This window comes from Cricetulus griseus, chromosome 3 (genome assembly GCF_003668045.3).
Source record: "Cricetulus griseus strain 17A/GY chromosome 3, alternate assembly CriGri-PICRH-1.0, whole genome shotgun sequence".
Taxonomy (NCBI): Eukaryota; Metazoa; Chordata; class Mammalia; order Rodentia; family Cricetidae; genus Cricetulus; species Cricetulus griseus.
This window is the reverse complement of record NC_048596.1, coordinates 253,854,159-253,870,086: the sequence shown is the minus strand read 5'-3', so window position 1 is coordinate 253,870,086 and position 15,928 is coordinate 253,854,159. Positions and strand designations below refer to the sequence as shown.

Below are 15,928 nucleotides of genomic sequence, written 5' to 3'. Positions count from 1 at the left end.
TAAAAAAGTAACAGCTATGTTCTGTGCACATCCTATTGTTCTTTTGCTCTTTAAGAGCCTGTAGGAAGGCTAGAGAGACGGCGTGGTGGTTAAGGGCACTTGCTGTTCTTGCTGAGCACTTAGGTTAAGTTCTCAGCTCAGGACCCATGTCAGGTGGCTCATAACAACCTGTAACTCCAGTTCCAGGGGATCTGATGTCCTCTTTCAGCTGCCATGAGTATTACTCATATGTGGTGCACAGAATCAGACATGTGCACACACATACAAATGACATATGTATGTTTATGTAATAAATGATATATATACATGCTTATGTATATATATGTGTGTGTGATCATATAATGAATTATAACAAATCACACATACAAATAGATCACATATATATATGATTATATAACAAATCACATGTAGGTTTATATAATAAACCGTGTGTGTGTGTGTGTGTGTGTGTGTGTGTGTGTGTGTGATTATATAATGGATTATAACACACACACACACACACACACACACACACACACACACACACAAGCTTGGGGTAGTGCAGGCCATTCTACCCATGACTGGATGAGGTTTGGAAGAGATAAGGAAATTTGCTCCAGATGGCATCTCACATCATGTTTTCCCTTTTGTGGTAAAAAAAAAAAAAAAGCACCCCTGTGTGAATCTGCAGTGCTCTGGTCTCAAGGACTCTGTACCCATCTGTGTCCCCAACTTCCTCCTGAATTGTCACTGTCTTCCTATGAGATGCATCAGATTGCTTGGTCAAAACACTGAGATTCTGGTGAACACATAGTTAAGAAGTATTTCCAATATACATATATTTTAGAACATACATTAATTCTTTTAAGGCAGCTGTTTGAATTTACATTCTTGTCCAGTTTCCATATGGTTTTCAGAATTCTTTTTCTTTCTTTTTTTTTTTTTTTTTCTTTTTTTGGTTTTCGAGACAGGGTTTCTTGGTGTAGCTTTGGAGCCTATCCTGGCACTCACTCTGGAGACCAGGCTGGCCTCGAAATCACAGAGATCCGCCTGCCTCTGCCTCCCGAGTGCTGGGATTAAAGCTATGCAGCACCAACTCCCGGCAGTTTTCAGAAGTATTTTAAGGGCTAAAATGAATGAATGAGTAGGCAGATGAGTGGGGACATTACCTGAATTTGACCTGCTTGGAGGTAAGGGTACACAATCATACTGGAGAGAATACATCCTCTTCAAAACTGTGCTTTGATCTGGATACTTTTTCTATAGTTGAGAAGATACACATACCTTAGTAATCAGCAGAAAATTATTCTGAAAGAATCAAGCTCTTCACACCACCAAGACATTTCATACAAATAAAATAAGCAATAACCTTTTTTCACAAATTAAACATTTTTTCCAGATAAGATGATATGTCAAATTAACATAGTTAATTGGAAGACTTATATTTCCTAATCTCAAGTTACCACAAAGTTACAGAGATCAAAACATTGACAGTTACATAACAAAGACACACAGATCAAAGGTGCAGAATAGATTGTCTAGTAATACTCTTCCACCCTCATTACACAGTCATTGATGTTTGACCAGGGTGCCCTAGAGCATCCAGAGAGGGAAAACTGGATATACACATATACAGAATGAAGATGGATCCTTATCATATACAAGAAGTAACTCAACATACATCAGTGATCCAAATTCAAGTGCTGAAACCCTAAGACTCTTAGAAGAAAGTGTAGGAGGAAATGGTCATGGCACTGGTCCTTGCAATTATTTCCTGACGATGATACCAAAAGCACAGCTAACAATTGCCATGAAATCAAATTAAACTTTTGCCACATCAAAATGAGAGTGTGTACATCAGAAGAAGCCATCAAAAGAGCAAAAAGGCAACCCACAGGATGGGGAAAATATTTGTAAACCATATATATTTGATAAGAGATGAATATTCTGAATATATAAAGAACATCTATGACTCAACAACAACAACTACCACTACCATCTCCACCCCTACAAATAATCCAATTTAGAAACCAGCAAATGGAGGTCTGGGGATATAACACAATGGTAGAATACTGCCCAGCATGTGTAAAGTCCTGGTTGGATCCCAAACACAAATTATTTTAGCCAGGCATGGTGGTGGGACATGTCTATAACCCCAGCACATGGGGTTGAGCCAGGTGAATCATGAGTTGGAGATAATGCTTTGGCTCTTTAAAACTAAAACAACAAACACCCTCAATGTGGAAAAACTGCATTCTCCAAAGAAGAAAGTTAATGGGAGCAAGCATTAGCATGGGAAAGACGCTCAACAACCAGGAAATGCCACTTCAAGTTGAACAGAATGGCTAAAGCAGAACAACATAAAAATAGTATGTTTCTGTGTGAGACTATGGCAACTGAACTCTTGTACACTGCTGGTGGAGAATGGGGAGACACTTCAGATGCCATGGATAATGGTGTAAAGGCTCCGATGTCTATATGGCCTAGCTATCTCATTCCTAGGTAAATACCAAAAAGAACCGAAAGCACATGCTTGGCACAAAACCTGTACACCACTGTTTCCACAGCATCATTCAACAATAGCTCACAGGGATGAACAACTCTGACATCTATCAACAGATGACTGCACAGACAAATGTGGTATCATACACACAGTGGGATATTTTCAGCAACAAAATGAATGGTCTGGTAAGTAAAACGTTTCTACAAATGGAAAAACACCATATGGGTTTATTCCTATGGGCTACCTAGAAGGCAAATTCAGAGACAGAGATTAAAGACCGCTGGGGGAGGAGAAATAGGGACTTGTTATTTAGTAAGTAGAATTTGTGTTTGGGTTGATAAAATTCTAGAAATAGAAAGTGGTGATGGCTGTGCAACCCTGAACTGTATACTTAAAAATGGCTAGAAAAGTCAATTTTATCACAATAAATAGATAATTGGGGTGGAGATACAGCTCAGTCATAGAGTACTTGCCTAGCATGCATGAGGCACTGATGATAAGATCAATCCCTAGGATCAGGGTTGGGGGGGGTGTGAGAGAGAAAATTTTCTTCTGTATGTTAAATAACATTTTTATTAAAGAAAATGTGAAAATGTAGGAAATCATACTTTTCAAAATCCTACCAAAGGAATGAGGTTAACATTCTGTAACTTTCCTTCATGGTTTTTTTCTACTTACACTTGTATTTTTGCTCACATCAGTAAGCCATTCAAAACTAGCCGCTGAAAAAAAACACATGCCTTGGGAAGGAATGTCACAGCCATTAGTATGTCCACCTTCTAGTGCTTTAAATATTGCTTTTATTTGTCATGAAATGTAGCTTTATGTTTGCTCTGTTTGAGTCAGGATCTTCCTATGTGGTCCTAGGTTGTTTCGGAACTCACTTATATAGTTCAGGCTGGCTTCAGACTCAGAGCTCCACTGGCATTTGCTTCCTAAGGGCTGGGATTAAAGGTGTGTGTTACCATGTCCAGCAGTTTCCCCATTTTTAACATTTTGTAAAAGTGATTTTCTTTTTATAGTTATTTTTCATTACACAATGAATTTAAGTAAGAGTTTTGAAAATTCACACAATGCAGAACATGCAGAGTCATCTCTGTGTGCTGTTCCTTCCAGCCCTCTAGTCTGTTCTCTATGGGGAACCCTTATTCAGAGTGGGATGTCTAGCCCTTTTCTCCCTCTAGGTACTGGCATGCACATTCCAAAGCATGCAAATGCATATACACATATACAAATACATACACACACACACTATTAATACAAAGGGAAACACAATAGCTTTTCAGTGACTACTTATTTTCATTAACAAGTCTTGAAGAGCCTTCTGTATCATTTCACTTCATTTTCACCTGTTCTCAATATTAGTTATGTGGGTTTAGATCAACTATAGCATAAGCAACCTTTGAAATTACATTTTTGAGTGTGCATGCTAGGATGGGCTCCTAAGGTTGTGAGTATGCATGCATGGACAGTTTTCTATCACTTTGAACACACGTGAGGACCAGTTTTTATAATGCCTGATAGGTGATTGAGAAGTCTGTATTTACCAACACTTAGTATTACCAATTATTCAAAAGTGGTAATCTTAGGGATAAAAAATTGTGATTTAATTTGTTTTTCTGCAATACCAGATACAGTTCTGAAATTTGTTGGTCAGTGACATGGTATTTCTTCTGATGATGATTCTTATTCAAAAACATTGTTTTATTTACTTCATCAGTTTCTGGGGTAGGTGTGATTGTTTCTTTTTTCCTGACACCAACTTAAAACTTGTTGAGTTCACTGCAGAATTTGGGTGAGATTTTTCCGTTAGGTTTGTGCTCTATACATTAATGACATTAAGAAAGCTAACAACAGCTTTATCAGATTATATGCCTTTTTCAATTCATAACCATATGCCAACATTTATTTACCTTTTACTCATGTCTTTTTGAAAAGTTTCTCCATGTTTGCCCATCTGTAGATACTCTGTATTAACTGGTATGGTTTGATTTCCATTGCTACTGGTAGGGTTACTTTTCTGATGCAGTTGCTGGCTGAGCATTCTCTTTGGTGATTTAGTGACTTCAGTATTTTGTCTCTGCATTTTTGTTATTGTTTGTTTGTTTGTTTGTTTTGTTTTGTTTTTGGTGTTTTTTTGTTGTTGTTGTTTTTCGAGACAGGGTTTCTCTGTGTAGCTTTGGAGCCTATCCTGGCACTCGCTCTAGAGACTAGGCTAGCCTTGAACTCACAAAAATCTACTTGCCTCTGCCTCCCGAGTGCTGGGATTAAAGGCGTGGGCCGCCAACGCCAGGCTACCTTGATTATTTGTCCCTTTTATAGTGTAAGCATCCCTACAAAGTCTGTAAATTCTTGCTAGTTTCTATACCTACCTACCCCCTACTCACCCACCTACTTCTTCCTTGAAAATCAGTTTGCTTGCTTGGTTTATTTACTGAAGTTTCCTTTTCGAATCTGCAGGTGTATGACCCTAAGACAGTTATGGCAGCACAGTGGTGACTAAGGAGTGTGTGTGTGTGTGTGTGTGTGTGTGTGTGTGTGTGTGTGTGTGTGTGTGTGTATGTGTGTGCAGATGTGTATGCAGGTTTCGGTTCCTCTCAGCTGGCTGGCTTTAGGAAACTGGACTTTAATATATCTCTCTTACTTCAGAACTCCCCACTTCAGCCTTAGATGCTGTCGCCACTGAGAACTTAGCACAGAGGAAGTACATGGAGGAACTAGCTTTTCTTGACAGCATGCATGTGGTTCTCAAATGACTGTTCCCAGCGGTGCCTGCTTGCTTCTCCACAACTCCTCCCTTGGCATTAGCTTGTGGGTTAGCATTTTTATTTCTTTGTATGTTTTTGTTCTCTTCCTATTTGGTGAATTTGTTGTTGTTGTTGTTGTTGGATGTGTGATTATTTGCTTGTTTTGTGGTGCTGGCAACAGAACTCAAAGTCTCATGCATGATCTATCACTGGGCCATATCCCCAGGAAGGTTTTTTTTTCTTTTTTCTTTTTTTTTTAAATAAATTCCTCAGAATGATTGACTCACTTGTAATAATTTCTAGTCTCTTCTATGTTGGGTGTCTTTTCTTCTCTTTTTTCTTTTTTTTTGTATTTTGTATATATATTTTTCTCTAGCTTCACACATTTCAATGGAGAAACCAGCCCAACTGCTAACATGAAACTTCATACGATTGCTAGTTTTGTTTCCTGTATTCCCTAAGCTAGCTTACTTTTAACTCAGTAACAAATTACATTGCTTTTGCTTCCATGCTTGACGCTTGATAATGCATTTCGGTATGCTGCTGTTCTGGGTTCTTGCTATATCACTCACCTTTAAACTTGCCACATCTTCTTCTACATATTCTTCAAATTGACTTAAGTAAAAAGGCCTAAATTCTTCTTCAATGCCTGTATGAAAAAATAATCCTTTAAATTTCTTATCTTGTGTCTGTGTATGTGTGTGCGCATGCGTGTATGAGCACAAGAGAGCATGTTTGTAAATGAGTGTGTGTATGCTCACGTGTGTGAGTGTGTGTGGAGGCCCCAAGAAGACCTTAGCTATCCCTCAGCTGCAATCCACCTTGCTTTTTGAGACAGGGTCTCTTGCTGGCCTGGACCTTGCCAAGGCTAATCTGGTTGGCCAGTGAGCTTCAGGATCTGCTTGTTTCCCCCTCCCCAGAACTGGAATCCCAAGTACTTATCATCACAATTGGGTTTTTTTGTCAGGGGGTGGCGCGGGGGGGGGGGAGGAAGAATATCAACTCAGGTCCTCCTGCTTTCAAGACAGTTTACCAACAGGACCATCTTCCCAGACCCCTAAACTTCTTAATTAAAAAAGTTAAGTATTAATAATCTATTATTTTTAAGTCACTTACCATAGTGTGTAGACAAAGAAATGAAATAAAGTTTGCAGTTCCAAATCAGTGACTTTGATGAAGAGACCAGAGCTCAATGCCAGGTAGACAGAATAGGGTTAACACTTGCAATCCCTGGCTCCAGCAGAACAGTGTGCCTTGCTCTGGCCACAGCACAAAGTCCTGTGATGTGACGTAATCTCCAAGTGAATAAGGATGACTGAATTCCATGTTTTCTGTCTTTCTGGCACTACAAAGCTAGAGTTACTAGAGTGGGGGTGGGGGTATTGCTGGACATGGTGAAGGATGCATATAATCCCAGAATTTGCAAGGCTGAGACAGAGGGACTGTCACAAACTCAAGGTTAGGCTAGATTACATATGAGTTCCAAGGTAGCCTACACTACAGAGTGAGGTCCTATCTTAACAAAAGAAAACACAAAATCTTCTCTTCTAGGAAAATAGACTAGCCATATTTTTCCTGCAAAGTACAATAAAACATCCTAGAAGTTATATACATAACAAACATATGGATACCCTGGAAGAAAGATAGACAGGGTGGCTTGGACCTCAGGGTCTGTGAAAACACATGAGAGTAAGTTTGCTGTGTTTTCTTTTTGCCTCATACATCCCATATTTAATCTGAAAAGCAAGCAACCCAGCAATATCATCAGTCACAAATAACAGCAAAACAATGACAAAAGCCTGCTCTTTCTAGCCAGGGGACTAAGCATAGGGCAGACTACTAGCACACAAAACCTTTTGGTTGGTGATCACTCTACTAACCAGCTTACACCACAGAAAACAACCATGATTTCACCCTATTCCCATAAACTCAGTGGACAGCCTAGATTTCCATGGTGGTTTGAATGAGAATGGCCTTCCAGGGGCTCACATATTTGAATGCTTGGTCCTCAGCTGGTGGAACTGTTTGGGCAGGATTAGAAAGTGTGGCCTTGTTGGAGGAGGTGTGTCAAAAGCCCAAGCCATTCTCAGTTAACTCTCTCTTCTTTAGATCATGTCTCAAGATGTGAGCTCTATTAATGCTCTAGCACCATGCCTGTCTGCCTGCCTGACTGTGGGCATGCTCTCTGCCATGGTAGTCCTAGTCATCTGCAATTGTAAGCCCCAACAAACTCCTTTTCTATAATTTGCCTTGGTTCTGGTATCTTATCACATCAATAGGGCAGTAACTAAGACAACTTCCAACCTGGTGAGGGGCTTTCCTGGATAATAAAAGAGATCAAAGAGGAATCCCGTATCATCAGCAGGTAATGGGAATAGCCTGGTAATAAGATATTCCCTTTCTCTGCATTGGCAATATGTCTGAGAAAGCCTTGTAGAGACAGCAGGGGCATTTGTCACTTTCCAGTGGTTATGAGGGCTCTCCACTTCAGTGGAGATGGGAACTTCATGGACTCTGTTGGATCTCTAACTCAGGCCAGCAGCACCAGAGCCTTTGCCTCCACCATTGATGGGGCTGAGTGGGACCTTGGAACTTCACTTTGCATTAGTAAGGTACTGGTCACTATTCCCCCTGCTAAAGTAGCATCAGAAAACATCATTAACAGGAAGCATACTGAAGATACAAAGTGCATAAGTTTTAATAGGAAAAACACTCCCTACAGTAAACCAGAAAGACTCTACACTAGCTGACAAAAGGACTAAAACAGATGTCAACGTTGAGATAACAGAAACACTAGCATTACCTGCCAATGACATTAAAACAGTATAATGGCTCAGGGAAATATAACCCTGCTGAAACAAATGAAGACTGGAAAAGATTGTAGGAAGTACAGGTCAGCAGTAGAGTGTGAGATAAGCATGCTTAAGGCCCTTGGTTGATGTTTGGCGTGTGCTCGCGCGCGCGCACACACACACACACACACACACACACACACACAAATTCTAGAGTTGAAAAACACAATAACCAAAACAAAATGCTCAGTAAGGGTTTCAAAGTGAAATGGAAGGAGCAGAGAATAATCCGTGAGCTGCCTAATGTAAAGAAGAGAGGGAAAGTTCATCAGAAACAAAGAGTAGAGCAGCAGAGATCTGTGGTACCACAACCAACATCTGGTATTTATGTCATTGGAGCTCTAGAAGACAAAAGGAAGGAGGTGGAGCTGAAAAGGCACTCAAATGAAGAAACAGTTGGAAGATTGTGAAATATTGAACAAGGAAAAACCTATACGTTCAGGAAACCAAGCAAACCCCAGCACAAAGAAACAGAAATCTACACTAAAACAAAATAACTAACCTGAGAAAGGCAAAGACAAAATACTGAGAATAACTATAGAAACACAAGGGGAAATACTACCCACAAGAAAACATAGACAAACACACACACACACACACACACACACACACACACACACACACACACACACACACACACACACGGCAGGCAGCTCTTAGAATCCCCAAGTCTCCTACTGTAGTAAAGGTATCATTTAGGAGAAGCAGGAGGAGTAGACAGCCTCAGAACAGGGGAAAAGCCACTGGAAAAGCCAAGCCACTGACGAGATCTGGACCAATGGGTGGAGCCCATCCCTCAAGCTGCTTTTGTCCTGTATTTTGTCACAGCTATAGGAAAAGTAACTAAACTACCAGTCTCACTTTACTGAAGTGTCACCATATGGGATGCATCCTGAAAGGCACACAACCTGCTCTTACCAGGGAATGTTGGCCGGTCCTCTGGGGCTGCTTGCCAACACCGCTCCATGAGGCTGATGATCTCTCTTGGGCAGTGCTCAATGATGTCCTCCACATTTGGCCTGTTCCCAGAGTTTATGCAAATCAAGAGCTGCTCAGCACAGATGGCGTCTGCAAAGAGGGATAAGCTTCAGTTGGGGTTCTCGGTCCTACTCTACTCTCAGGAAGGAAGATGACAGGACATGAACAATACCTACCGCTATTTTGTCTCTACCTAGTATATGCTTTTCCCATGGCTGTCTCATCTCACTCCATAGAGCAATAGCCTGTGACAAGGAGTTATCAGAGTCTATTGTAGAGATGACAGAATGAGGTTTTGACTTTTGCAGATGAGAGACAAAATTCAAAACCAAGCTACTTTTTCACAACAAACAAAATCCATGGGTAAAGTCAGGGCATTCCCCAGAGTTCAATACAGAGGCAAAACCAGGATGGTCTGGGCTTTAAGAAGCTCAATTTAATGAGAGTGACTTAAAATACACACTGACAACTGACACTCAAGTAGCAAATATGGTGGAGAACAGAATGTCTGAGAAGATTTTCCTGAGTCAGAAAAGGAGGTGTTATCAAGGTAAAGGACCAGGAAGGAGGACTCCTGAGGGAGACTCCAAGCTAGGGCAGCAGGAAACTGATAGGGTGGGAATGACAGAAATCATATGCACCAGTGACCTGTGCCCAGTGTAAGTGGGCACACTGACGTGAGGCAAAGACAGAGAGGAGGGTGGAGAGAAGCCAGGGTGGAACCAGAAATGGCCTCATACTTTACACTGGGAAACTTGAAGGCTATGGGAGTCTTTCAAGGATTTTAAATAGCCAAGATGATCCTCTCTGCCTTAAAAACTTTTTATTTCCTTGATTTTTATTTTATGTGTATGGGTGTTTTGCCTGCACTATGTCTGTGCATCACATGTATCCAATGCCCATAGAGCCAGAAAAGGATGTCAGATACCCTGGGACTGGAATTACAGACAGCTGTGAACAGCCTCTTAACCATAGAACCAGCTCTTCACCCTGTCCCGTCTGCCTTTTAAGATGACTATCTTGGCTGCTTTCTGATTGTGGAAGGCTCAAGGATCCTGCAGCAGAAATAAGGAAGCTAGTGGAGAGATGTTCACAGAATTCATGTTTGTTTGTTTTTCAGGCAGTGCTAGGGCTTGAACCAGGCCTCTACAAGATGCTAGACAAGTGCTGTAACACCGAGTTCTATCCCTAGTTGCTGAATTCAGGTTTTGAGGTTTTATTGGATGTGGGAGAGGGAGACAATGTTGAGTCTCAGGTGAAGCTGCTTATTGTGCAACTCAGTACGGGTGGTGAGCACAGGGAGCTATGGAAGAGTGGTGGTAAACTTGGGAGCTTGTTGGGGTGCCGCTTTGGAGGTTCCTGAGGTATATGTGTTGGGTCTAATAGGCTAGTGGATGTCTTGGTCATGGTCAGAGACTAAGATTTAAGAGGCATCAGCAGAGCTGATGATCCCTAATCTACTGGTGTTGATAATCTTTGTTTATAGAAAGGAGCCACTCCTTTCCATGCTTAACCAAACCCAAGGATGACTGTGCCTCTTCACAAAGACTTATTCACCTTTATATTCTCAACTGACTGGAGTGTTCACAGTAGGTAACGAAAAAGGTTCATTCACAAATAGAATCAAGTACGGGATACATGCCTAGTAGTATGAAAGGCCATCCCTACTCCAGGAGCAATCCTGGAGTTTTACAGCAACTCCCAAGCTGTAAAGATAAAAGGGTCAATCCACCTGATGAGTTTATCCTAAACTGGGATGACTAATTAAACAAGAGTCTCCTGATTACATCCAGGCATTGTGTGTGTGTGTGTGTGTGTGTGTGTGTGTGTGTGTGTGTGTGTGTGTGTGTGTGTGTGCGCGTGCGTGCGTGCGTGCGTGTGTGTGTGTGTGAGTGTGTGTGTGTGTGTGTGTGTGTGTGTGCGCGCGTGCGTGCTAAAGATACTAGCAGTGAATAAATCAGATGCAGAGCCAGCCTTTAAGAAATAATCATGGATTTTTAACAGAATTCACTGAAGGCCACTATTTTATGTAAAAGTTTTAAAAAATTATTACATTTAAAAAATTAGTGTGTGTGTGTGGGGGGGGCGAGGCAGGAAGTCAGGGAGAGGAGGAGAGAGGGGAAGAAAGAGAGAGGAGATATATCTGGGTGCCACAGTGCATATATGGAAGACAGAAGACAAATTTTTGGAAGTCACTTCTCTCCTTCTCCATGTAAGTCCTGGAGTTTGGATTGAATTCAGGTTGTCAGGGTTGGTGGTAAATGCTTTTACATGCTGAGCCATCTCACCAACCCTCATGTAACATTTTGATTTCTATCAAAATCCCACATCTAAAATTGTCTTACTCTCGTAGGGCTCCTTATTTGCAAATATTGCCCAAAGTACAATGCCAAAACTGTACACATCTGACTTCTCTGTGGGCTTTGCATTGATGTCACTCAGGTGTTCAGGCGCCATGTAGTAGAGGGTGCCTCCATTCTTAGAGATGCTGTTCACTTCCTTCTGCTTGTTGTGTTTCTCTTTAGTCAGTATACTCCATGTCTTAAAGGAAGCCACACCAAGATCAGCTATCTGCAAAAGAGGTGGGGCCAACAGAATTTACTGCATGAAGGTTACAAGTAAATTAAGCTTGATCTTTATGAAATAAAATCTGGGGACTATCCAGTACATGTATGGAACAGTCAATTTTCTAATGGTTACACTGAGCTATCTAGAATAGTTACTTCTCAATAGACTCATAAAGACTCAGAATGTTCATGTAAAGTTCTGGCATCTCAATTCCCAAAGTTTATTTTTAAACATTTATTTATTTATTTATGGGGGGCACACAAGCCAAGATGTATGTATAAAAGTCAGAGGACAATTTTGCAGAAGTCCTTTCTCTTTATTTACTAGGCTTTAAACTCAGGTTTTCAGGCTTGGCTGGCAGAAAGTACCTTTATTAGCTGATCCACCTTGCTGGGCCCTTCACATCTAATTCTTAATTAATAAGAAGACTGGGGACAAGACAATGAAACCATGTTTGTGCTAACTTCTCATTTATTTTGCATTTTTTTTTTGTTTTTTTTCTGGGGAAGATGGAGACTGGTTACCACACCTTCTATATGCCAAGTAGCATCCAGAGGACCATGGCTGTGTTAACACCTTCTATGTGCTCAGTAGCATCCAGAGGACCACAGCTGTTAACACCTTCTATTTGCCTAATAGCATCCAGAGGATCATGGCTGTGTTAGCACCTTCTATTTGCCCAATAGCATCCAGAGGATCATGGCTGTGCTTCCAAGCATCCCAAAGCCACCCTGAGGGTGAGACCGTTGCTGCTACTTGTTTTGAGTTGGCAGCCTGAACCTAAGAGAAAACAGGATGGAGAGAAAGAAATCGAAAAACATATAAAGGCAGAGAAAGATAACAAAGTCAGACACAGAGAAGAGAGCGGCAGGGAGAAATGGCAGAGCAGGACAGTTTTGGAAGAATCCAAGGGGAAGCCCTTCTGTCATGTGCTTACCTGACATTCAGAGACTTTAACCCAGAATGCAAGGGGTAAGTTGTTAATTGAAAGAAGGAATAGTCTTAAAAGACACTGGGATTACTAACCGACCAAGACACAAATGGTGTCAGATGAGGATCTTAAAGGCAGGTCCTGGTTTTTATCCATTGCTACACATTTTCAGGTTCTTTTTGTTTCTTATTGGTGTGGCTCTGGGGATGACACTCAGGACTCTGTCCCTGAGCTATTTAGTCCCCTTTCAATCTCCAGCTTGGAGTCTAGCTGCCAAGACTAATCACATGTGCTATTGTTTCCCTTAGTTAAATGCAGCCCCTGAGTAAGTGAAAGATGTGTGTCCTTTTTCTTATTACCTTTGCTTAACAAAAAGAGTTTTCAAAAGGAAATTGATTTTTTAAATGAAAATAGAAATAAACAAGCTGTCAAAGCAGAGGTCTTTGTTTTGGGGTGCCAGAACTGAGCCCAAGATGTTCGAGACAAGCTGAATCACATCCCTAGGTACACAAGTAGAGGATTCTGAGGCCAAAGTGGCTGATTTACTGCTGCTGTGACTCTGAAGCCATTTCTGAATTCTAAGAACATTTTCCACACATTTCCATTCTCCCTTTATCTCCAGGGTAGAACAGCCTTAGTCACAAGATTTCCTGGGAAAAATAATTAGCAGACAGCCCATTCCAGAGAGAAGACAGAAACCCTCGGGTGCTTCCATGCCCAAGTCTATCCAGAGGGAAGCAAAACCCAGGAACCAGGAATGAGACTTTTTTCATCACTGTATCCTTCGTTAACTCCCAAACCAAGCTCGCCTGCACCTGCCCTTTCATACCATGGCAGCCTTGCAGCAGCACCATCCTGCTCAGTGCTGAGCTAGGTCCCCCTTTATCATTATCATCTACAGGAATGGATTTCCAGAGGAAAATTCAAGCTACAATTATTCAGCTGTCTCAAAGAATAGGTTGTGGGTTACCTTGATGTGAAAGTCACGGTCAACGAGGATGTTTTCAGGCTTCAGGTCCTTGTGTATCACACCTTTGTCATGTAAGTAGCACATTCCTTCGATGGTCTCCGAAATTATCCTTCCTTTTACAGAAAGCGGGACACTGATCTGAAACAACACATTAAATGGAAAAGGAGTAACTACTACAGCCAAGATGGTGGGACATGAGCTCAAGGTTTGTGTAAGCAGGTTTCTCCCATCAGGTGGTCTGCAGCACCTCAGTCCCTGGGAAACAAGCCCCTTTCAAAAAAGATTCCACTTCAGGGCCAATGGGATACTAATGCAGGATTTTGTTCAGTGCAAAAAAATCTAAAAAAAAATTTCTATGCCATTCTGGATGCAAATAAAAATACTGTAAAAAAAAAAAAAAAAAAAAAAAAAAAGAGAAGTCACTGGTCCTCCTGCCTCCTCCTCCTTCAGCAAATCCACCCACATGCACCACTATGGTACATACAATGGAGTATTTCTCAGCTGTTAAAAACAAAGACATCATGAAATATGCAGGCAAATGGATGGAACAACAACAACAAAAATCCTCCTGAGTGAAGTAACCCAGATCCAAAAAGAAAAACATGGTATGTAGTCACTCAGAAGCAGCTATTAGCTGTAAAGTAAAGGACAGTCACGCTGCAATCCACAGACCAAGAGAAGCTAAGTAACAAGGAGGGTGCAAGGGAGGAGGCATGAATCTCTCTGGGAAGAGGAAACAGAACAGACATTGATGGTGGATGGGTGGGTGGGGGATGGGAACATGAGTGAGGAGGATAGAGGAAGAAAATACTGCAAGAGACAACTGGATTTGGGGGCATTTAGAAACCTAGTGCAATGAAAACTCCCAGAAGCCTAAGAGGGTGACCCAGCTAAGATCCTTAGCAACGGGAGATAAGAGAGCCTGAATTGGCCATCTTCTATAACCAGGTTAAGACTTCCAGTGGAGGGATTGGGACACCAACCCAAGTTACAGTTGTGTAGCTTGGTCTTCTTGTGGGACTCCTAACGGTGGGAACAGAGGCTATCTCTGGCTCTTTTGCGTTCATTTTCCCCCTATTAGGTTGCCTTGTCCAGCTTTAACACTAGGAAGGTAGGTAGTCTTACTGTAACTTGATAAGTCATGTATGGTCAATATCCATTAGAGGCCTGCCCTCTTCTGGAAAGAAAGGTAGAAAGAATGGCTGGGGTGGGGGTGGAGGGTAAAGAGGAGGTGGGGGGAAGGTCTTGGGGAACAAGAGGGAGAGGAAACTGAAGTTGGAATGTATAAAATAAATAACAAAAGAAGCCATGAATTAGAAAGCAATTGAGGGAAGTTGGGGGGGGGGATACATGGGAGGTATTGAAGGGAGAAAAGGGAAGGAGGGAAATGAAATATTTTAACTTTTAAAGATAATTTATAAAAGAATATCCAGAGACCACTTGATATTTTATTCACTCTACAATATCCTTTATGTCTAGTGCATTATGTAATAAAAACTCATGTTTACAAGAACATGAAATCATGCTCCTTGTAAACAATTACATTTATTATTATTATTTCCATTTCTGCCACTACTACAAAGATTGCCTCTGTGTGCCTAAAATGATGTCTAGAACGTTTGAATGAACAGAAAAATGCACAAACATTTCCCTTGCATACTCATGTGACATGACATTGTTATTTACATTAAATATAAGAATAATGTCAGGGAAATAGGAATATGAAATGACATTGAGAAAAAACGAGTACAAGGAAGTTATGTTCACACTGCTGACAGCAACATAAGCATCTCTGCCACAAGACTGATTCTAAAGCTATGCTAGAGTCCATTCAGTTTTTTTGTTTGTTTGTTTGTTTTATGTGACCTGGCAGCAGACACTTAAGATCTCAGGTCATTCTTAAGATAATACTTTACTTAGATCAATCTTGACGTCATTATTTTAAAAATGCACATTTATATTTTAGTGGTAAAATTTCAGTTTTTCTCAATACAAGAGCCAGCTTACAGAAAGAACTGTTCCTAGAAGCTATGTGTGTGTGTTACTGACTCACAGGAGAAGGTCAAGGTGATGGAACTTAGATTCTCAAGTCCTATGAAATCACAGCCTTCATTCCATCTGTGGTGGTTTGAATAGGTATGGACCCCATAGACTCATGTGCTTGAAGGCATGGCTCAGAGGGACTGGCACTATTAGAAGGTGTGGCCTTATTGGAGGAAGTGTGTCACTGTGGGGATGGGCTTTGAGATCTCTTATGATCGCCCAGTGTGGCACAGTCTCCTACCATCTGTGGATCAAGATATAGAACTCTCAGTTCCTTTTCCAGCACCAAATCTCCCTGCATGACGCTATGTTTCCTGCCATGACAATAATGGTCTAAACCTCTGAAACTAGCTAGCC

General features: G+C 41.2%; 1 protein-coding gene across 3 annotated transcripts in view; it reads right to left on the bottom strand.

Moving 5' to 3' along the window:
- Ripk1 (receptor interacting serine/threonine kinase 1) overlaps positions 1–15,928 on the bottom strand; it is a 32,329-nt gene that overhangs the window by 6,356 nt on the left and 10,045 nt on the right. For all 3 annotated transcript variants that reach the window (XM_027409271.2, XM_027409272.2, XM_035442890.1), the window contains exons 4-8: positions 13,529–13,666; positions 11,405–11,630; positions 9,000–9,149; positions 5,802–5,878; positions 1,149–1,239 (exon numbers count right to left, since the gene is read on the bottom strand). In XM_027409271.2, the coding sequence (XP_027265072.1) occupies positions 1,149–1,239; positions 5,802–5,878; positions 9,000–9,149; positions 11,405–11,630; positions 13,529–13,666 (682 nt within the window). The remainder of the gene's footprint in view (positions 1–1,148; positions 1,240–5,801; positions 5,879–8,999; positions 9,150–11,404; positions 11,631–13,528; positions 13,667–15,928) is intronic.